Source organism: Vigna unguiculata, chromosome 1 (genome assembly GCF_037176805.1).
Source record: "Vigna unguiculata cultivar grain cowpea cultivar isolate G323 ecotype 2 chromosome 1, ASM3717680v1, whole genome shotgun sequence".
Classification (NCBI taxonomy): domain Eukaryota; kingdom Viridiplantae; phylum Streptophyta; class Magnoliopsida; order Fabales; family Fabaceae; genus Vigna; species Vigna unguiculata.
Window position 1 is genome coordinate 45,372,148 of NC_140792.1, and position 22,839 is coordinate 45,394,986.

Here is a 22,839-nt window from a genome sequence, read left to right on the forward strand (position 1 = left end):
GTTGCTTATTATTGAATGAAAAAAAAAAATTATTTGTAATTTTTTTTTGTGTGAAAAGAATATACAAGAATGAGGTTTTACTTATACAAAATAAATTTATACAAAAATTGCCAATTAAATATATAAATCATAGAAAAATAGTTTTTTGTTCATTAAAAAAAAAGTGGTTTAAGAAATGAAAAGTAAAGTGTTTAATATTAAAAGCAATTAAATAACACGTAGTTAGTCTATAAAAAGTGCCACCATAAGAACTGCTATTACCAAAATAAAAATTAAGTCAATATTAACATAAAAATGCAAATAATAATAACAATAAGGAAAATATTAAATTACATTCGTCATTCTCCAATAATCTCCTATGTGTTATTAACGAAAAAAACATAGATAATTTGTTTTATTCTCTTATAATCTCCAGTTCACAATTTTAGTCAACAAATTTAATTCCCTAATTTATAAAATTATACAACTTTGATATAGATTCATCAGTTGATTTTGGCATGAAAAGAAAAAAAAATGGAGATGAGAATCGATTCCCTAATCTCCAATATATTTTAGACTACCTTATCACTTAAGAATCTGGCTTATTCACTTTATAATCTAAACAATATTTTACAAGTATAACTACTTCTACACGAGATAATTAATTTTTTTATCCAAGTATCTTGATTTGTGTGAAATTATTATTTTTAGTACTTTCTTTGATATCTATACAAGACTCCAATAATGTTATCCAGCATGTTCTGTGAAAATAAATCCAAAGTGTATTTTATATTAATGATTTTTTTTACATAAATAGTTTTAATTAAAGCAATTTCTCTTAGTTCAATATACAATTGGTGAAACACATTACTTATTTATATACGAGTTTCGTTAATGTTAGAGAAAATTTTATATGTATATACGCAAGACATATTTAATATTATAAACTAAACAAACCAAATTTTTTTAATCTGATGAGTTAGTTGATTAATTTAAAAAGATTACTAAAGAGTATCAAATTTATATTTGAACTTTATAAACGAAAAATTGATGTGAACATATATATTCAAATCGTGATAAATATTAGTCAGATTCATTCTTCTTACATTTCTTGTGAACTAACTACTGTTTATTATATAAGGACTTGTTTGTACGATAATGGTTATTCCACTATGTGTATGGTTTGATTGTGTCAAAATATACAGTTCACAAGTTTATGATAATCTTCTTATGACATAATTTACTTTATCGACACTGAATCATAGCCCACAACGACAAGTAAAAGTGAATGATCAAGTTATTCTAATATAACATTTCCTTACTTTACAAGTAAAATGTCAAAAACAAAAAACACACGTATATCAGGTGCATCTAGTAATACTTACTACAAAAGTTGCAGTTCCTCTGTCAGTGGTATCACCACTACTTGGTACGAAAGTTGAGTGTTCAAATCCACCAGTTTTTGCTTCACACTAGCACAACACAAATGGACACAAACATCAACATGCCTATGGCTCAAAAAATCATCATGGAAACGAAGTCTGTTATACCCAAACCTTAATTCCAACCAAGATATATTACACAATGTTACGACACAAACCTGTGTTGACATCTGGTTTGTCGGTGTTTTGTGCATCTTGTGAGTTCACATGTGGCATCGGATCCTTTAAGTTACAGGCTGAAACCGAACCAACATTTTCCGTAAGTGCTGATGTTCCAGAGGCATTTGGTCCTAAAGTTGATGCTTTCATAAAGGATTCTCCTGGAAATGAAAATATGGGAGCATGTGGCATTTGCATTGGCATTGGCATCCCAAACACTTGAGCATTTGGCATCCCATGTAAAGCAGTGGAAGCAGGTGCATGTGCTGTGGGAAGTTTTGTTCCTTGCATTTGGGGCACATGAAGCATTGGAAATCCAGAACACTCATCATTACCATTCACCATGCCCATGCCACAACCCACTCCTAACCTCATTTGCATGCCAACACCTACAGGAGAAAATGGACCCATATGTGGTGCGTGCATCTGTTGTATTCCCGGAGGTAACATCATACCAGGCATGTAAAAACCGCTTCCCATTGACATTATCTATGTAAAAACATACCAAACGTTATCTATGTAAGATCCTACACCGTTTCATCAATTAAAATTCAAAGGATTCATGGAAAAGAAGGGTACTTGAAGTTGGAGTTGAAGTGTTTTCAGATACTCTATCGCCTCATCCAACATCGAAGCTTTATCCGCCTAATACATGATAAACAAGAAATCGAGTATACAAATAGAACTTAACTTTGTGATGTTTAAAACAAATTATTAAATGGTTTTCTATGAGTGAAAAGGCTTAATTACTTCAAGATGTGCCAAAGACAAAGCCACTATTTTACGACAAAATGACCCTGTTGAAATTCTTGTGGAAATATCTACATGCAGAAGATATATGTCTCAAAATAGTGGCTTTGTCTTAAAATTTGCTTTCAAGGTTTTACTTTTTAATAGCTCTTCAAGAAGCTCCGATGCTTTGATAATAACATTGTCCATTGACACACCCAATTAAAGCTTAAATCATATAGTGTGAAAAAACTTTCCTATGCGTACCAAGAAAAAATGAGAAAGTTAAGTTCAACCTTATTGCAATTTGGGATTAGTTCTTGTAATGCACGCATCTTCTCATTGATCCTGTCTCTTCTTCTCTGCATAAACAAACACCAAAGTTTTATTATCATATACATCAGAAACAATATAATTAACAAAGACTTAATAAGGAACATTGGTAAAAAATTTAATTAACTCAACACAAACAGTAGATAGTCTTGCACACCCTTTCAGAGAGATTATGCACTTCAGCTGAACGGTGTCTCTTGGCTCCAATTCTCGGTGCAGGAACCTCCTTTTCTACACCAACTGATTCTTCCTCAACATCCTTAAATTGAAAAAACGTTAATATAGTGGAACACCATAAAACAAATAAGAAAGCAATACTAACATAACAGACAGCGTAATTCTAAGAAACTAACTTCACTTTGGCTCTCAAAGTCGTCGGTGTCTGTGCTTTTTGTCTTCAAAATTTGATTTGGATCCTTCAAACCCCTCTCTGCGCCATTGCCAGAGCAAACAGAGGAGGATACTACAGCTGGCTCTGCATTTTTTTCAACAGCTTCCTTTCCTTTGTTCACACTTTCTCCAACGACTACATTTGAAGTGTCATCAACCCTGCACACATCTTTGCAAGAAGGATCACACTTTGTAGAAACACCACCATCCTGCTCAAGATGTTTTGGCTCCGTAACGTGATGATGACTTTGTGTGACTGTTTTTTTTGGACACTCTCCGAATAATTCAACTTTTGTTGATTCAGAAGGATTAGCTGCAACAGTTGCAGCAGCACCTTTTATCTTTATTCCCACACTTCTTGATCTTGATGCCAAACCAATGTTCTCAAGGTTAGCTTTGACAATAGCAGCAGGCTTTGCAAAGAGGGAAAAATTCATCATGGTGGAACTACTGCTACACGCAACTGGACCTTGCTTCTCCATCTTTAAGCTAGAAAAACCACTTGAGGGAGATGGAACATTATTTGTATTATTTTCAGCTATATCTACTATCTTGGATCTAACAGATGCAAATGGGGTGTTTTTATGAGTGTCCCTAAATACCTTACTACAACTATTTCTTCTGTCTAACAAAGAAAATCCATTTGATGCTGATGGCTCATTCATGGTGACCCCAGATAGTTCATTGAAAAAATCAGAACTATATCCATGTTGCAAAGAGTCATCTATTCCATAATTCAACCAAGGCATCACCATGTCTTCTTCTTCTTCTTCACTGAAATACACTTCACCCGAAGGGACCACCCTTTTGATTTCATTCAATTCAGCTCCTAAACTGCCAAACTTCCCCATCCTTGTGATGGTAGCATTATTATCATTAGCATATCCTCCTAGAGGAGTGTGAGATGGCGAGCAATGAGATGGCAAAGTTTTACAATTTGGAGTCTTTCGAGCTTTACAGGATTGACCTTGCACTGAAATCTGGCCCTTTTCCCAAACGAGCTCAAACAAATCATTGTTGGGTCTGCCACAGAGGTAGGGTTAAAACAAATGAGGAAGCAAGTCTCAGAAACACAACAAAGATCAAATGAAATGGGATTAACAAAAACATGATATTGAACTTACGCAGAAGATTGATCCGCTGCATAAGTGTTGTTGTTCATCTCTTTTGGGATCAAGTCTCCCTTAATTCACACGGTAAAACTCATGCAGAGGCATGATGAACTAAGGTAAAGAAACACTCTTATAATAAACTTAGCGATTATTGTTGTTGCATCCGACAAAAACACAATGTTAACTGCGAAGTGCGAACCACCTTTCACAGGCCACACACGGAATCCTGACGCTAGCCCCACCACGCTGTTTGATTTGAATATAGAAGAGGAAAGATAAGAAAGTAACAGTAATAAATAATTATTTGCGGATCTTTCTTTTGCTCCATATTAGGAAAGGAAAGTACTGCGACATGGATAAATAAATTAATGACATAGAAAATGGGGTCAAACCAATTCTTAAATAACCATATACCATAAATAAATTATCCTTGCCAAGTCAAGAATGAACTCAACAAGACTTCAAAATAATTCGGTCTTATAGTTGTCTAATCAGCTTTCAGTTCAGATATAGCACAAGCTATAATACTATTTTCTATGGATAAGATTACCGTCGCACTAATTCAATGTTGAGAGTGAAATAAAGGAAAACCGTGACAAATAACCAGGGAGTAAAACCCTTAAGAGAGTATCTTAAAAAGAAACAAAATTTCTTCACCCACAAAATTTGCTTAATGCAATAAATAGCGTTTGAGTTATGATGATGATGATGCATTAACAGTTCCACCTTGGCAGTTAATAGAAGTCTTAAGAGACCACCGTGTCACAGCTCGAACTTAACTTAAGAGAAACCTCAAAGTTTCAGAATAGGAAGGAACCCAGAAGAACGCGTCGTGAGGAAGTTGCAGATAAAAGCATTTAGACCCGAAGACACATGTCACATAACATGTCACATGTACCAGCAGACAGAGAAAAAGGAATAGATTCAGGAGTTTTCTGTCCGGGATGTGATATGTATTACTCTCTTCAAAATTTATATTACCATCTAATAACTACTTTTACTAATTTTTTATTTTATAGTTTAATTTTAATTTTAGTTTAATATTTTATTGAGATTTTAAATGGATATGGAAAAAAAAATTCTTTTTTTTTTCCTTTATTTTTTAACTATGGGATTCCAGTTGTTAAGGTTGTGTGGGACCCTTAATTTTGCGTAATCAATCTCAAACAAAATCCAACGGTTACCTTCAAGTAACTCTCATGACTGACTCACTCAGATCACACGGCTAACCTGGTTGCCACAAGGCCGTATGCAATTGATGATCACTAAGCAAGAAACATATGACCATGTGAATAGTTATTATTATTATTATTATTATTATTATTATTATTATTATTATTATTATTATTATTATTATTGTAGTATGTATTATGATTTTTTGTATTTGATTAGTAAAATTTACATTTTCAATAAAAATAATATTAAGGAAATAATATAAATTATAATTTTTTTAAAAGATAAAAATATTATTATATTGTGGAACTGTTAAAGTGTGTGTAAATTTTTTAATAGTTAAATAATTTATATTTGTCTTTTTTCCTTTGTAATTGCGTTAAAGACAATTTAGTTACCTTATTTAAAATATAATTAAAAATAAAAAAATATGGTTATAGATTTAATAGTTTAAAGAATGGAAATAGAGGAAAAACTAAAGTAGTTGGGTTGTTCAGCGTGATTTTTGACTCAATGGAATAAAACGAAAAGAACGATGCATGGTGAGTCACGTTTTCCCTTCAGTCTTCACTCTAACAGACAAACGTTTCTTTGGCATTGTTATCATAGTTGCAACAATCACGTCCTCTTCCCATTTTTATATTTTTTTTTTCATCAAATATATTTTTACATTTTTTTTTTCATTAAATATAAGGTGATCATGTCATCTCTTTTTTTTTTTTAAATACTTTTTTTAATAGAAATGTATTTATGTTAGATTTTTACTGATTAGTTTAAACTTTTCAAAATAACCGAAAGCTAAAAATAAGTTAAAACTACTTATTTTTTACAATCTAGTCTGAATTATCTATGCAGAACATGGACGAAAAAAATTGATGAAACACACGGAGATAGTTTCATGAATTTCTTTTACAAAGTTAACACTGATTCTTAACTTTTAGTTACTTCGCTGATAAAATACAATTGCAAATTAAGTATGTTGGAATAGATGAATTATGTGTTATGCAGTTTTCCATGTTTATGTATATTCTATATGCTTTTATGGATTGTCAGCAACATGTTTCGTTGTCTCCTGGAACAAATATAAAGTTACAACAATAATATGCTTGATTCGTGTAGTAAATTAATTGTGACATTTGTATGGTGGTTGCATTCATCTATTTGCTACTTTATCAGTACTGTACATATTCTTTGAAGGGTACGTGGATGATGCAAAATTAAAATATTTACATAATGTAAATATTCACAAAAAAAAAATGGTTTTTTTTTTCTAAACAAACGCGTTATTTTGTAATGTTTATTGATGTGTTTTTATATGAGAACACTACTTGTATGTTCAGATGTTTTTATTTAAAACCTTGGAGACTTAAACACTTAGCAATTGTTTTTTATAATTCTAACCAAACACAAAATAATTTATATTTTTAGTAAATAAATTACTTTTGTTTAAAGAACTTAGTTTCCTCACCAAAATTATATTTTATTTTTCGAGGTCCTTTGTTGGGGGAGTTAAAAAAGGTACCTGAAGAAAACAGAGAAGGCATTTAGTAAATTAGTAGGGGTCCATCTTATAATATGTGGAGCACATGCCACGCAAGAGATGAGATGAGTGAGAAGACAAACTCTGACCAAGTTAGCTGAGGCGTGAACTTCACGTGACTGTCTTGTCTTTTCCTTTGGTTATAGGCGAGATGTGATAAAGTGAATGTGATGTGAGTGAGTGTTTTTTGTGTTGTGCCACTTTACTTCACCTTCACCCACTTAATTACACTCTTTCAAATTTTCTGCAATTATCATATATCATTTAATTACGTGAGAGTGATAATATAAGATGCATTTATGGCTTCATATATCGCCATTTAAGATTTTCACTTATCTACACTTTTCACTTCAATGTTCACCTTTTAGCCTTATTCTTCGATTCCACACAAATCTTCTGCATAGGGTCCAATAATCTTGTTGCCTTTATAAAAGTGCATCAAAAATCGTGAGAGATATACGGTAATGAAGTAGAAAAACTACACAAAATATAATTTTAATATATAAATTTTGAAAAATTTGTGAGGTCAAATGGGAAGAACATCCAATCAAACTTTATCAAACCCTTTTTAAGTCTGTCCCAATCACTTAAGTTTAATTGTGTCTATATATACTTTTTTCCTCGTATTGTCTTCACTCTAGGGAGATGATCTGAAGAAGAGTAAATGGATGGATTTGAAGAGATAAAAAAATAATTATAGTATTGTTTGTTTTGAAGGACATATAAAGAAATTTAAAGAAAAAGTTTATGAAAATTTATAAATAATTTTATAGACGTGACAAATGAAAAAAATATTTTAATAGATTAAATTATAAAATTACTCTTTTGTCTCTGGAATGAAGAGAAAATAAATTTTATTTAGGTAAAATTAATGGAAAATACAAGCTATTTAGTTAGAATAAAAATTTAACAAGTATAATAAATTTAAAATAAAATTTGATTGGCTGAAATTTTGTTTTAATTATTTATTGAATTACAAAAACTAATAATATTATTATTAGTTATTATGGTGAAGAAGTCTATTGCACACCACAGCACAAACCAACAATCACGGCCACACACACATTAATTTGAAAAAAAATAAATAAATGAATGGTAGTTTTAGTTATTTGCATAGGATAAATAGTAAATTTTTGCTAATCCCTTCGATTATGTGAAGATGCAAATAACACACTCTCCTGCACCTGCATGTTCCTTTCTTCTATTACCTTCAAATTTGCAGAAACGAACAAACTTCTTCCTTGCAAATCCATCTCTATAAATAGTACAAGATTGGAAGCAAATACAACATTAATCTATCCAAAGATGTTTTAAAAATAAAATTGTAACAGAAGTGAGTTTAAGCTTCAAAGTACGATACATCTTAAAATTAATGACTTTAATAATATTCAAGAGAATTATACAAACAAGAGTATTTTAAAAAATCAAGTAAGAAACTACATTCTATTAGTGCATTCAATTTCTTTTTATGGTGATATGGTATTGTAATAAGATACTTATTGAACTCATGTGTAGGTGCTCTATTTGATTTGGGAATGAAAGTTTAATTGTTGTTAGAGTATTAAGATCAAAAATTTATGTATTTGAAATGAAATAAAAAAATTTTAAAAAATGTCATGTTCATGAAACATTTTTTTTGCAACGCCTGGGGAGCGAACGACGTTAATCGGTTGCACCTCGGCCGTGTCGGAATTTTGCTTTCAGAGCGGTGGTTCTTCCACGATACAGTTGTCTTGATTTCTGTCTTCTTGATAATCTGTTGTATTGCTAACAGTGTGCTATTTTGGTTTCTCTATTTTCCTAACAGAGGTTACTATATATGTGGAGGATAACCATTCTTGATTGTATGTTCAAGAACAAACATATATGTTTAACAACCTTTGTGGTGGAACATTAAAATTATAACAAATTAAATTGGTTTGATTTAGTGTGTGGTTTATAGCGAAATAAGTCTATGCGCTTTAGTGCGTGGTTTATAGTAGATTAAATCCGTGCACTTTAGTGCACCGTTTACGGATTAAACCTGTGTGTCTTAGTGTGTGGTTTATAACGGATCAAAAATCATGCACTTTAGTGTGTGGTTTATAGTAGATTAAATCTGTGAGCCTTAGCGCATGATTTAGCATAAACAATTTGTGCGCCTTATTACGTGGTTTAGTGGATAAAATTTGTGCGTATTAGTGCGTGGTTTAGCGAATAAAATTATAAAATTATAAAATCATGCACTTTAGTGTGTGGTTTATAGCAGATTAAATCTGTGAGTCTTTGCGCATGATTTAGCAGATACAATTTGTGCGCCTTATTGCGTGGTTTAGTAGATAAAATCAGTGCGTATTAGTGCGTGGTTTAGCAAATAAAATTATAAAATTATAAAACTATAAAACTATAAAACTATAAAACTATAAAACTATAAAACTATAAAACTATAAAACTATAAAACTATAAAACTATAAAACTATAAAACTATAAAACTATAAAACTATAAAACTATAAAACTATAAAACTATAAAACTATAAAACTATAAAACTATAAAACTATAAAACTATAAAACTATAAAATTAGAAAATTATAATAGGACTAAATTCAGTATTTCGAAATTGACTAATTCAAAAATTCACTCAAAGTTAAGGGACCAAAACCATATTTAACCCATATTTAAATCATATTTACAAATACTATGATACATGTACCCGTCCCGTTAACAGGTATAAAAAATACTTGTACTCATCACGTGCGGTTATCCATTTACAATATTTATTTCTTACTCGTTGCAAATATCCATATATACAGAATTTTTTGACATCTCTAATTTTTCCTATATTTTATTTTGAATGAAGAGGTGAATTTTACTTTTTTATTAGTAAAAGTTACTTTCATACAACTTTTTATTATAAGATTTTAGAGGACGTTTGATTAACAGTCCTACGTTCTATAATTATATATCTAAATACAAAAAAATATAATAATTGAATAATTTGTCAAAGTTTGACTCGATTTGTCTGATTCATTAATCTGATGGACTAGAGACATGTATCTTTTCTAAATTAAAATTTTAAAATAATTTAAAATATTAATTTTAATGCTCTGAAAGTTGTCTTGAGTAAATTGGCGTGATAACTAATTGAGTAGCGTAAAAATTCTAAATGTAGGATTGGTCCGTTTTGATCTAATCTGTAATTTATAGGCGAGGTAAGGTCGCTCGTCGGTTTTTTTTTTTGTTTTTTTTTTTTTGTATTTCAGGGTTTTTTATTATAAAATTGTAAAATAGAGTTTGTTGAATTTAAAAAAAAAAATTTGGGTGAAGTAGTTACGGGGGACAACTTTGTTTAAATCGTTTAACTTAACGACTTCAATTTTTACTTTTTTTTTTCAAATCAATTTTAATTTTTTTTAATTTTTTTTCAAAATCTCATTTTTTTTTCAGGTTTAACAAGTTTTTCATTATTTCTCCTTTTTTCTCAAATTTTTTTAGTTTTTAGTTTTCATTTTTTTAAAAATTATTTTTTATTTTTTAGTTTCGTTATTGTTTTTAAAAAATTTTAGTTATTAATTTTTTAAACAAAAAATTGAAAAAGTGAAGTTGTCGTGTGAGGACGATTTCACCTTTTCCAAATAAAAGAAAATGTTAGATGACGACATTAATTTAAAATAAAAATAAAGAAACCGGTCAGGGAGAAGACGACTTCATCTCCAATGTCATGACCATTTAACCATTTTCAAAAAAAAAAAAATAAGGAGCCCATTTATACAAATTTGACTTCTAATAAACCCCAAAATTTGACTTGATTGTGTTTATATATTCTTTTTCCCTTAATCTATCGAAACATTTTTAAAAATAAAATTGCAACAGGAGTGAGTTTAAGCTTTAAAGTACGATACATCTTAAATATAGTGACTTTAATAATATTCAGGAGGATTATACAAACAAGTGTATTTTAAAAAATCAAGTAAGAAAGTACATTCTATTCGTGTATTCAATCTCTTTTTATGGTGATATGCTGATTTAAAAATGAGAATTGAAATTCAATAAAAAATGTGTCTTTTTAACAAATTATATATTTATTCCAAAAGGTGCAAGTATACGATGGTAATGTTTAAGAGTTTTTAAATTTTGTTTTCATATATTGTTTATTTTTTACAGTGTTTATGTGTACTGTTCATGTCATATAAAACTTGGATCCGCATGCATTTTTATATATTTATTTATATATGAGATGGAAATGCGATATTGTTGCGAGAAACTTTTAATTTTTAGTGAGATTATTTTAAAATTAAAAAATATACTTAAAAAATAGGATAATTTAACCAAATACATGTATCTGTCATTTAATTTATGTACGAAAAAGGTGCGAACAATCAATTGCGCTCCTCGTGTATCATAACAATTTGCGTCTCATTGATAGGGATGGCAACGGGATGGCATGGGGACGGGTTTCACTATCCCATATCCATCTCCGTAAAACAAATTCATCCCCATTTTTATACCCAAACCCAACGGGTATCAAAGTTTTATCACATCCCATCCCCATCCCCACAGGATAACGGATATAATCTCGTACCCATACCCGTACCAGTTTCCTTACTAACTTCAATATAAATTTTAATTAATTTTTATAAATTACGGTAAAGGAAACATAATATTATCAAATATTCAATATTAGAAGGATGGTTGTTTCTTTGATATCAAATAATTTGAAATAAATTATAATTGCTTACATTTTAGATTGGAATACCAAATAAAATTTCATGAGAACTAAAACATTTATTAAATTTGCAAACTGTAAACATTAATGAAACCTAGTTGATAAAATTTAAAAATATTTTTAAAAAAATTTAAAGGAAAACAAATATTCAAATTAACGTATATTTTAAATGTTTGTTTACTTCAATTTTTTAAATTCTAATTAATCTCTTTTTTTATACACTAATAAAAATGATAATACATCACTTAATCAAAATGACGCAACTAACAAATAATAAACATAATAAAACAAATTTAACATGATTATTGTATCTTTTGAACTTCAATATATGTTAGATGGTGATAAAAAAATATTCATGACAATTACATTAAATTTTGATATTGTAGTAAATAAAAGTTATTTATACAATTATAGTGAAAAATTACAGTATGATTGATATAATGAGTTAAAAAATAAAAATAATTAGATAAAATATACTGAAATAGTATTCTACATGATGAAAATAAACAACAAATAAAAATATTAAAAAATTAACGAATGTATGTCTTAGAAACAATTTGATAAACTATTGAAAGAAATCACACAAAGAAAAACGATTGTATAATTAAGGGTATGATAAAATGAAAAATATCTTAGACATCTAAGAACACTTTTCAAATATCAACATATATACTCAATAGTTGAAAAATAATTGTTTTAACGAAACAAAAGAGTTTTTCAAATGAAACAAAAATTAATAAAAATAAGTAAAGAATTTTTTTTTATATTACATAGTAAATGAAAGATTTAAGCTATTAAACACTTAAATTGAGAGTATTGAACATACTCATGTGAAAGGAAAATATACAATAAATAAAAATATTAAAAAATAATAGAAATATTCAAATATGAGATATAAAAAATTTGTAATTGACATATATAATTTTAACATAATTACATAAATGTTATGATAAGATGAAAAATATATTGGAGATGTGAATGAGTATCATGACAACCCAAATAATTAGAAGAAATAAAAAATTGAGAAATAAATAAATAAATATATATATATATATATAGGGTTACTTAATTAATTGTGAATATTTTAATCATTTAAATAATGACCGGAGATATGGTGGGGACGGGTATTATGGCGGGGATATGTACATACCCATAACCATCCCCATACCCAATTGAAAAAGTCGGGGATTCCCCATACCCATACCCATACCCAGTCAATGCGGGGATTCCCCGTCAAAACGGGGACGGGTTCGGATAATACCCACGGAGACGGATTTATTTGTCATCTCTACTCATTAAGAATAACGATTTATACATAAAAGAAATCAAAATGGAGAACAAAAATAGGTTTATGTACATTATGACCACAAAAACACGTTAAACAACTTCATGTTGAAGTATTTCCGGAATGGTTGTCTAAAGCGTGAACCATAGAAAACTATTGCCATCTTAATTAATATTGACAAAATAATTTTCCTAATTAATAATACCAAGACAAGGAACCCTTCACACCTGAGAGAAAAACGGTATCTTCTCAATATTATTGTTGTTATAAATTTTTTATTTCTTCTTCACTCTCTAGACTCGAACTATGTGTTATTCCTATTAAGGTCTCAACTGCAACAAAATAATAGAGGTAGATCTTTATTTTTATATATACTTGTGTGAACTTTTAGTTAATATAGATTTCAATTCATTGTTGCATAAGTATTAAGAAAATTGTATTGGGTTTTGAACTCTAAATTTTGATTTGTGGTTTTTTTTTTTTTCTAAATGAGTTGAGAACTGGGAGTTTAAACTTTGTACAATTTGAGAATATAAGCAGGTTAGGTAGTTTTGTTAAATTTATACAGAAAATGAATATACACAAGAAACTAAAAAAAGTATTGGTGTAGCACATGTTAAGAAAAAAAAATGATAAAAAATAAATCAGTCCTTGATTGGATTGTATAAACTGTTTAAGCATGTGTAAATCAATCTTAGTTTTTTCTTGTTCTTAGGCAGTCATGACTCATGTTCATTTTGTTGAATGTGTTTCAAATTCAATCACCAGTAATCCCTACAAGAGCAGGATCCATTTGTGAATCGATGAAACCTATTGATATCTCTCACAATAATTTCTCTTTGAAAAATCTCTGAAGCAAACTTCATAACAGTATGGCAATCACCACATGTCCTCAAATTCTTCTTTATCCTTACCGGAGATCCAGGTGGGAGAACCAGAAGTCCAAATGCAAGAGCTAATTTCTCACTGTGACACCACAAACTCTGCTCTTCAGAACCTTCCACGCTGTTAGTTGCAAACTGGGTCTCAGCCACATACCCTTTCCTCTTCATCAATTCCTTCAACTTCTGCAACATTTCATAAATCTCTCGTGTCCTTGAATGAGACCTATCATTCACATTGAACACAAAGGTCCTGTTCTTAACATCAATCCAGCTACACCCAGTCTCTTTCCTCACCCCATTCATCCCCATCAATCTTCTGACTTCATCAGCTTCTTCCAACATCCCATGTCGAGTATAGATATTCGCAAGCAGCACGTAGTTTCCTGGATTATCCGGTTCCAACTCGAAAAGCCTCTCTGCAACCTCTCTTCCCATTTCAACATTGCCATGCTTTCCGCATGCCCCAAGAAAAGCCCCCCAAACAGACGAGTCAGGCTCGATCGGCATCAATTCAATGAACCTCCATGCTTCCTCCAATCGACCAACGCGACCAAGCAGGTCAACCATGCAAGCATAATGCTCAAGCCCGGGTTCAATGTTATGAACATCAGTCATAGAATTGAAGTACTTAAAACCATCATCAACCTTCCCTGTATGGCTGCAAGCCGACAACACCGAAACAAAAGTTATGTATTCTGGCACAATCCCCTCCTTCAGCATCTCTTCAAACAATTCAATTGCCTCATTTGCGCAACCATGTTGATGGCAAACTGTTATCATAGCAGTCCAACAAACCACGTTGCAATCCTTAGTTTCTCCAAAAACACCGTAAGCATCAAACAAACTTCCACACTTGCCGTACATAGTTACCAAAGAACTCGAAACACACGCATTTTTCATATGCCCGGTTTTTAATACACGACAATGGATGAAGGTTCCTTGTGCCAGTGCAGCAATACTTGCAGAAGCGTGAAGGAGAGATGAGTATGAAGCCTCGTCCGGTTCCACGCCTTCCCTTACCATATCCTGAAAAAAGGTGCAAGCTTGTTCGAAGTTTTGGCTATGAACACATCCCATGATCATTACATTCCACGTGACAACATCTCTATCTCCACCACCACAGAACAGCTTAGTTGCATCCTCTAACAAACCGCATTTGCAATACATGTCTACCAGCGAGTTCTTCACGTAAACCAACCCCATCAAACCACGCTTAACAATGCTCCCATGAACTTGTTTTCCAAACCCAAGCTCAACCAACCCAGCACAAGCACTCAACACGCTGGAGAAACTAACTTGGTCGGGGTCAAGTGAAAGAACCTCTCTAAAAGACCCAATGGCACGACCGAACATTTTGTTTTTAACAAACCCCACAATCATGGAGTTCCAGGAAACGAGGTTTCGGTGGGGCATTTGGTCGAACACATCCTCGGCGAAGGACATGGAGCCACAGGAGGCGTACATGTGGAGCAAAGCTGTGGCAACAAAAGTGTCGGTGTGGAAGGCGTGTTTGAGAAGCAAGGCGTGGATTTGTTGGCCCTGTGAAAGGAGCATGGCGTGAGCGCAGGCGGGTAAGATGGCTGAGAAGGTGAACTGGTTGGGGTATATTCCGGTGGTTCGCATCAGGTTGAAAGATGTGAGGGCTTGGGAGGGTTTGTTGAAATGGGAGAGTTGGGTTATGAGTGTGGTCCACGTGACCACGCTTCTTGAGGCGCCAGGGGTTGTGCCGAACAAGAGGACCGCGTGCTTGATGGAACCGCATTTTGCGTACACCACGAGGAGGCTGTTGATGTTGCCGAGGGACGTTTGATTGGTCGTTACGATATGCGAGTGGATTTGCGTCGCGTGTTTAAGGTTCTTCAGTTTTGCGGCCTTGTCCAGGTGAAGTTTGATGTCGGGAACTGAGGAGAATCGGTGCAATTTTGGAACACCATTTTGGTTGCTGCTGCTTCTTATTAGCAAAGCAAGTTTCATAATAATCATCACTCATGGAACAGTTACTCACTCTTGTTTTGCGAAGCTAACGAGACCCAAAAGCAATGGAAATATTGGGCCAGGCCTTCAGAATCAACCTAGTGTTAAATCGATTTCTTCCTGCACCCCATGTTATTTAAATGCACCAATAAAAGTTAAACTTCAGGTTATATAATTCTTGATATTAGCAATTTTTATATACAAAAAGGGTGATTGTCTTTATTACTACAAAAATCATTGTTAAATGACAAAGTAAGATAATTTTATATTAATGAGCATAGTTTGTGTTTTTCTTATTATGAATGATCACAAATAATAAGCGTAGTTTGCTTTGAATTCCATTATCATTTATGGGAAAAAAAAATCAAGTATTGAAAACATTATTTTCTTAACGTTTATTATACTTACATATATTATATACTTTTCCTATAACAATTAATGCATTAAATAAATTACGTGTATAAGTATTTATGATATAACTATGAGAAAACGCGTAATAGTTATTTCAATTTGTAGATGAGTAAAGAAATTGCACTTAATGCGAAGCGGTGAAAATAAGTGGAGTTGTTAAAACGTGTTGGCTGTAGTATAAATAGCATCACCACCTACACCTGGAACTCGTCGTCATCATCGTTGTGAAAGAAGAAAGAAGCAAAAAGGTAAAAGAAAATGGCCGGTGACAGCACAGCTAACTGCGTCGATATCCTCATTGCCATCATCCTCCCTCCTCTCGGAGTTTTTCTCAAGTATGCCTGCAAGGTATATGCACTCTCTATTTTCCTCTTTTCTTCTTTCTACTCGTTTCTTGCTTCTCCTTTTAATACCTAATTTTATTGCTTTCTGCTCTGCAAATTCCATATACAGTGTGAGTTCTGGATCTGTTTGCTGCTCACCATTCTTGGTTACATTCCTGGAATTATCTATGCTGTCTATGCCATCACCAAGTGAAACTCATCCACCTTTTGTAAGTAACCTTTTTTCCCTCTTCTTTCTCCATTTTTTTTTACGACTTGTATGAGTATTTGTAAAACTATGCAGTACTCTGCCATGCATGTACCAGATCAACTCAACTCTCTGTTTCTAAATCATCATCATCATTATGATGATTATTATTATATTCTATATTTTGTTTTACTCTTGAGCGATTTAACCAGCCAAAAAATGAAATTCGCGTTTTAATAGAACGCGCGGAAAAAAAAAATCTCATGAATAGGATAGCCATTTTCTGAAATTGATTATTTGAGCATGGAATTTTGCAGAATAGTTGTGGTTAGGTAGTAGCGTAGTACTTACTTTGCTTTGCCTTAATTATATTTCTTTTTTGTTAAATTTTGTGGAGAAATAAGAAGAAAGTGGACCTGCCATTTTTTGTTTTTGGTGATGGAGGTGGTCCTTCTTCTACTCAGCAGTTGATATCAATGGTTTTTTGTGAGCAGGTGGACAGTGATTGAATTTCAAAGGAGCGTGTGTATGTTCTTCTGTACTCATCGTTTGATCTTTGGTGGACGCACGTGATGCTTTCGTTTTCTGTTTATCCGTGTCAATATTCCGTTTTAGTGTTGTGTTTTTTGTTACTGTTATTGCCTTATGTGGAACCAAACGTCGACGTTGTGTCCTTTAGTTTTAACGTATGCTTATCAAATTGAATTCGTAATAATTATATTCTTCTTCTTCTTTCGTATATATTAATGCATTTTGTAAATTTTCTTCCTATTTAAAAGAAATGTTTTAGATTGACATTACTATGATATGACAAATGTTAATCATTTTTTTCTTATTTAATTTTTTTTAAAATCAATAAAATTAATTTATTGTCTTTAATAATCCCTTTTTTCATTTATTATGGAGAGCATTTTCGTCAAACAATGAAACTGCTCTCTCGTGTTTATCTTGCTGAAAGCTTTGCTTAATTAATAGGTTTAAGAGATGGATTGGCTGGATTCATGAAAAATGGATTCCTACAAAAACTTACAACCGATTTAAATTAGCTATGCATATATATATATATATATATATATATATATATATATATATATATATATATATATATATATATATATATATATATATATATATATATATATATATATATATATAATGTACGCAAAGTGCTAGTAAATTGAAGTGGTTGATAGTGTTTTGAAAAAAACAAGGGTACAAAATATTTTAAAATATATTATTATAATATAAATCATTACCGGTATAAATTATAATATTTTTGTATTATCAAAAAATAAACTAAAATCCAAAAAATTAATTAAACTGTACTTATAAAGAATATTAAATTAAGAAACGTGACTCGTCATATTTTTTCTACGTAGGAATTATTATTTTTTGGTCAATTAAGAACTCGATATTTTGAAGGTTTCGTTGCGAATAATATTATTTATTTTAAATTTTTACAACGGTCCTTTACATTATTTTTTTATCGTATAATAATAATATACCTTGTCTAACTTTTCTGCTTTTGTTTTATATATATTTTATTTCATCTATCATGTTGTCATAAAAAGTGGCATAAAATAAATAAAATGAAGTCCCCCTCTCGTAAATAAATGGAAGCCTCCACAAATGCAAACGTGAACATGGACAAAAGAAATATTATTAATAATAATATTACAACACTAAAAATAGGCACATACAGCCACGAGACACCTGCTTATGTTGTATTGGAATCATATTTGGTGATTGCGTAACAATTGAGTCGAAACCATTGTTTGTATAAGTTTCTTCGTAAAAATGATTTTTTTGAGTTAAATTTTGTTCATGTAAAAGTTAAAAAATTTCAAAAGAAAAATTATATATTTATTTTATTGTTTTAGAAAAGATTTTAAAGGACAAAACCATTACCGAAAACATTAGTAATATTTCAGTAAAAGTCGCATTCTAGGAGCATAAATTAGTCTTATTACTTATTAACATGAAAATTTTGTACAGACGATGTTTATTGACAAAAAAAATTATACTTAAAATTCTTTCTATTTATTTTTAATAATAAATGGTTACTGTATTCAATGATAGGCCCCAAGGTATGAAATCCTGAAGAATCTGGCAGGTGAGATATGAGAATAAAGGTTCTTCAAAATGGGGTCACATAAACATGAACAACCCAGCTTCATTGATGATATAATAAACATGAACACTTCAAATACACTGTATTCAAATCCTTAGTTCTCGTTTTTCTCACAAATTTTCAAATAGATGCATTGATCCTAAGGATATCGCAAATAGATTCAAATATATTATAGGTTTTTTTAAAGTATCTATATTTACTTTAAATCAAAATATTAAGAAAATAAAAGAAAATTCCTCAAACATATCATATTCTTGCGGGTAAACAATTTATAATTGAAACTTCTCAAACCATGCAATTATTAATCAACATCTTACAACATCACGTTTTAAAATCACAATTATGTTAAATATTCTCGTATCAATATCTTACAAGACATATTTATTCAATAATAAATATAGCCTAAATAAGTCTTTCAATCACAAAAATGCAAAAAATTAAAATAATAAAAAAACTTATTTATTAACATGAATCATGTTATCACTAATTGGGGAACATTATTTGAACCGTATTTTCCAATAAAATTGTACTTATTCATTTTAGTCACTTTACTTAAATGAAGTTGATGGTCACTTAAATAATGTATTCATGGTTTCACCTATAAGTAATTGCTTGAATGAAAAACCTTAAAATTACACGATTCCAATAATATATTTAATTCATAATACCTCTAAACAAATAAAAGTAATTTACTTTATTCCACGGTTCTATTTCTTGTATCACGAAAAGTAATTTACTCTATTATGCGATTCTATTTCTTATATCAATAGTAGATGTAAATTAGTAATAAAAATCAAATTTTATTGTTAAAAAATGGATTTATCGATAAAAAATTTATTGCTAATCACTGAAATCCGTAATAAAATAACATTATTGATGAGTTACATCGATAAATTTTATCATAATAATATTTACCAATAACTATTTATGAATTTTAAATATAAATAAGTACCACGGTTTTATTTCATTTTTTCTTTTGTTTATTCTTTTTTCACTTTTTTTTTCTTCCTCGTCATATCCTTTTTGTTACGCTTAACATCTTCAACTTCTTTTCTTTTTTCATTGGTGTTCCCTTCACCTTCATAGTTATCGATAATTCCTCTCATCCTTTTACCCCTTCTCCTTATTTTTCTTTCACTCATCTTCAATTATTTTATAACCGTCAAATTTGACAATAAAATTGACATTTATTTTTCTAGTAGATTTACCAACATATTTATTACAAGATTTTTAAAAACATGAATACGGATGAAATTATCATTGAATTTAAAAAAAAATGAATTATTAATGAATCTATCGATATATTTTCAAAAACTTAATTACCAACAATTTTTTAAAAAATCCATCAATAAAACAAACTTATTGATAAGTTTTCAGAAAAATCAATTACCAACAAAATTTATCAATAAATTTTACAACAATATCATTAAAACTCGTTCGACAAGTTTTGACATTCATTTTAACAATAAAATATCCATAGCTATTATAAGTTATGAATTACTAGATATTATTTTAAAACAAAATATGACATGATATTATTTAGATGATCAAATCGATCTAAGTATATTTATTATAAAAAGTTTCAATATTGAACAAAGAATTTTAATCATAATATCTTATAATTTCAAGATTTTCAAACTATTAGTCACTATTAAGAGCATGTTTCGATGAGTGTTGCCAAATCAATTTTAATTGACATGAATGAATTAATTGTAGTTGACGGAGAAACTATAATTAGTGACTTCTCCTTGAACGTGAAAATTTTAACTACAAATTAATTTTGAAAAAACGAATTAAACAACCTATAGACATTATTTTAATGATTTCATACACACCAAAATCAATTCTAGATCCATCTGACCAATTGACGTGAAACCACACAAACACTAAATTGACCAATTAAGTTTTAGAATTTATAATGGATCAAATAAAAACAAAACAAACCGTCATTTCTTTCAAAGTTAAAACTTGTCTTACTAAATAATTTAAACCCATCGATGAATGTTTTCAAGGGTTAACATTGCAGATATTTTACCTTAACTCGAAAACCATGGTCAAAATTACAATTTATTTGGTATATCCATACATTTTATCATTAAGCTCTACTTCAAAATTGTCTAAACCCCCTCTTTCATCACAAGGCTAATCAACCATCTAACATTCAATTAACTACACATTATATCAAATAAATTAAAATTTTATTTGTAAGGACTTAATCTAAATTAAAACAAATGTAAAACACATCCGTACCAATTAACAAATAAAAAAAAAACTTTGAGTATAAGTTAGAAGTTGAGTTAAAGTCTAATTCAACCCCACAAATATCCAAGGAATATCATTATGATAGTTTTTTTTTAATGGTTCTGATACCATGTTAGAAGTGAGTTTTAAGCTTAACTCAATTCCACAAAATCGACTTATAAAGCGAGGATTGCACCCACTTATATACTATGAATTGATCTTATCTCTAGTCGATAGAAACTTCCAACGGTGCCTAGAATTAATTTTAGAATATAATTATCTTATCTTTAACTTGTTCTTGATGTTATTTTTAATTTATGGTATTTATAAAAGGGAATATAATTTTGATATTAAAATTTTGTTTAAGAAATTTCAAATGTACAATATTAAAGATGTCCTTAAGTCTTCTCACATTCCTTTCAATTTTTAAATTTAAGATTTGATTTATTTTTTAAATATATTATTTAATCAAAATGTATATACAATATAAGGCTCGAAAGGTTATATCAAAATAATGAGTATAGGAAAATAATATTTTTAAAAATTATCAAATAAATTTTGTAATTTTAGATATAGTGTCCAGATCAAATCAAACTCATAATAATAGATTAAGTTAATTTTATTTGGAAGATATAAAAATGACACATATTTAACCCAATCCAAACTATGGTTATCCATTTTTCAAAAGTATTTTTCTTCCTAGAAAATTATTGATATTATTGAATCTTTTGACAGAGGATCACACGAGGATACAACATCAATAAGATATGAGATTCGTCTGAGCCGGTCACCAATATAAACCTTAGGTTCTGATATCACGGTTGAGTCTTCCAAGAGAGGATCACCGAGAAGATATAACAATAATAAGATATAAATCCAACTTACATATAACATAAGTGATTTACACCACGTCTAACCCAAGACCTTAAGACAATGAGTTTATGTGTTTTCATCTTCACATGATATTCAGTTTTTTTACTTTTGTTTCATATGAAATTTAGACTCACACTTTGATTTTTAACATATATTTTTATATTAGATATGATTTTTTTTATTCAAATCTTGACACGTGAAAAATTAACTTCTTTAACAAAATACTTAACTTAATCTATGTTGATAGAATATTATTTTCTCCCCTGGTAGTTTTTTTTTTTAATTGTGTTAACCTTCATAAATCTCAGTTAAAAGACTTCCAGATATATTTTTGACATACCTAATTTTTTAAATAAAACTAATTTTAGTTCTTTGCCTATTTAAATAATAATTTTTTATTTGAACTTGAGTCGTTTGTTATTTTTCAAAACACGGATATTTTATGTTTTAAAACATTATTTTAGACTTTTCTTAATCACTTTAAAATATGGAAGTTGTCCCATCATATTCATCTAGAAAACAAAATGAAATCAAATTATGTCAAAAGAAAAATCATATATATAAAAATAACATGAAACATGAACCTTAAAATACAGTAAATTGGAAATTTTACATTAGGCAAGTGGTTTCACTTCCACAATAACATCGTACTATTTATTAATCCCAAAATTATCTGTAAGCTGGGCCAAGTAGTTCCACTTTTATAATCAGCCCATATTGGCACCCCGCATTGTTTTAAAATTTGAGAACGCTATTACCACCCCTCTTTATTTTGTCACTTCACGCTCTAATATCTTAAAAGACGAAAATGTAGTTATAATGGAAACTTATTTTCATCCCATATAATGAAATAAAGCAAGAAACAAGTTTCCTTTGCATATAAGAGCTCTAATGCACAAGTTTCTGTTGTGTATCATGATTTTCGACATTGGTGCATTGCAAAATTAA

The 22,839-nt window shown here is 30.0% G+C and overlaps 2 protein-coding genes and 1 pseudogene across 4 annotated transcripts; 1 reads left to right on the forward strand and 2 right to left on the reverse strand.

Moving 5' to 3' along the window:
• Positions 1-1,258: 1,258 nt before the first annotated feature.
• On the reverse strand, positions 1,259-5,049 carry LOC114168622 (transcription factor PIF3-like). Of its 3 annotated transcripts, none has more exons than XM_028053541.2 (7): positions 4,871-5,049; positions 4,157-4,390; positions 2,996-4,055; positions 2,800-2,901; positions 2,606-2,671; positions 2,160-2,225; positions 1,259-2,069 (listed from the first exon to the last, which is right to left on the reverse strand). In XM_028053541.2, the coding sequence occupies exons 2-7, from the start codon at positions 4,192-4,194 to the stop codon at positions 1,557-1,559; spliced, it is 1,845 nt and encodes a 614-aa protein (XP_027909342.2). In that variant the 5' UTR covers positions 4,195-4,390; positions 4,871-5,049; the 3' UTR covers positions 1,259-1,556. The 3 variants fall into 3 exon arrangements, with proteins under 3 accessions (XP_027909342.2, XP_085530764.1, XP_085530765.1); XM_085674638.1 differs by lacking the exon at positions 4,871-5,049 and having other exon boundaries at positions 1,259-1,451; positions 1,580-2,069; positions 4,157-4,209; XM_085674639.1 differs by lacking the exon at positions 4,871-5,049 and having other exon boundaries at positions 4,157-4,862.
• Positions 5,050-13,476: 8,427 nt separating this feature from the next.
• LOC114177985 (putative pentatricopeptide repeat-containing protein At3g23330 pseudogene) lies at positions 13,477-15,901 on the reverse strand (annotated as a pseudogene).
• Positions 15,902-16,282: 381 nt separating this feature from the next.
• Positions 16,283-17,387, forward strand: LOC114195300 (hydrophobic protein LTI6B-like). Its single transcript, XM_028085721.2, has 3 exons — positions 16,283-16,463; positions 16,569-16,668; positions 17,141-17,387. The coding sequence occupies exons 1-2, from the start codon at positions 16,374-16,376 to the stop codon at positions 16,650-16,652; spliced, it is 174 nt and encodes a 57-aa protein (XP_027941522.1). The 5' UTR covers positions 16,283-16,373; the 3' UTR covers positions 16,653-16,668; positions 17,141-17,387.
• The last annotated feature ends 5,452 nt before the right edge of the window (positions 17,388-22,839 follow it).

Excerpts from the sequence above, each read along its gene's own strand:
- LOC114168622 (XM_028053541.2), bottom strand. The coding sequence starts at position 4,194 with ATGAACAACAACACTTATGCAGCGGATCAATCTTCTGC. Across the intron at positions 4,056-4,156 it reads GCAGCGGATCAATCTTCTGC|ACCCAACAATGATTTGTTTG; the intron begins GTAAGTTCAATA and ends CCTCTGTGGCAG. Across the intron at positions 2,902-2,995 it reads ACTTTGAGAGCCAAAGTGAA|GATGTTGAGGAAGAATCAGT; the intron begins GTTAGTTTCTTA and ends TTTCAATTTAAG.
- LOC114195300 (XM_028085721.2), top strand. The coding sequence starts at position 16,374 with ATGGCCGGTGACAGCACAGCTAACTGCGTCGATATCCTCATTGCCATC. Across the intron at positions 16,464-16,568 it reads TTCTCAAGTATGCCTGCAAG|TGTGAGTTCTGGATCTGTTT; the intron begins GTATATGCACTC and ends TTCCATATACAG.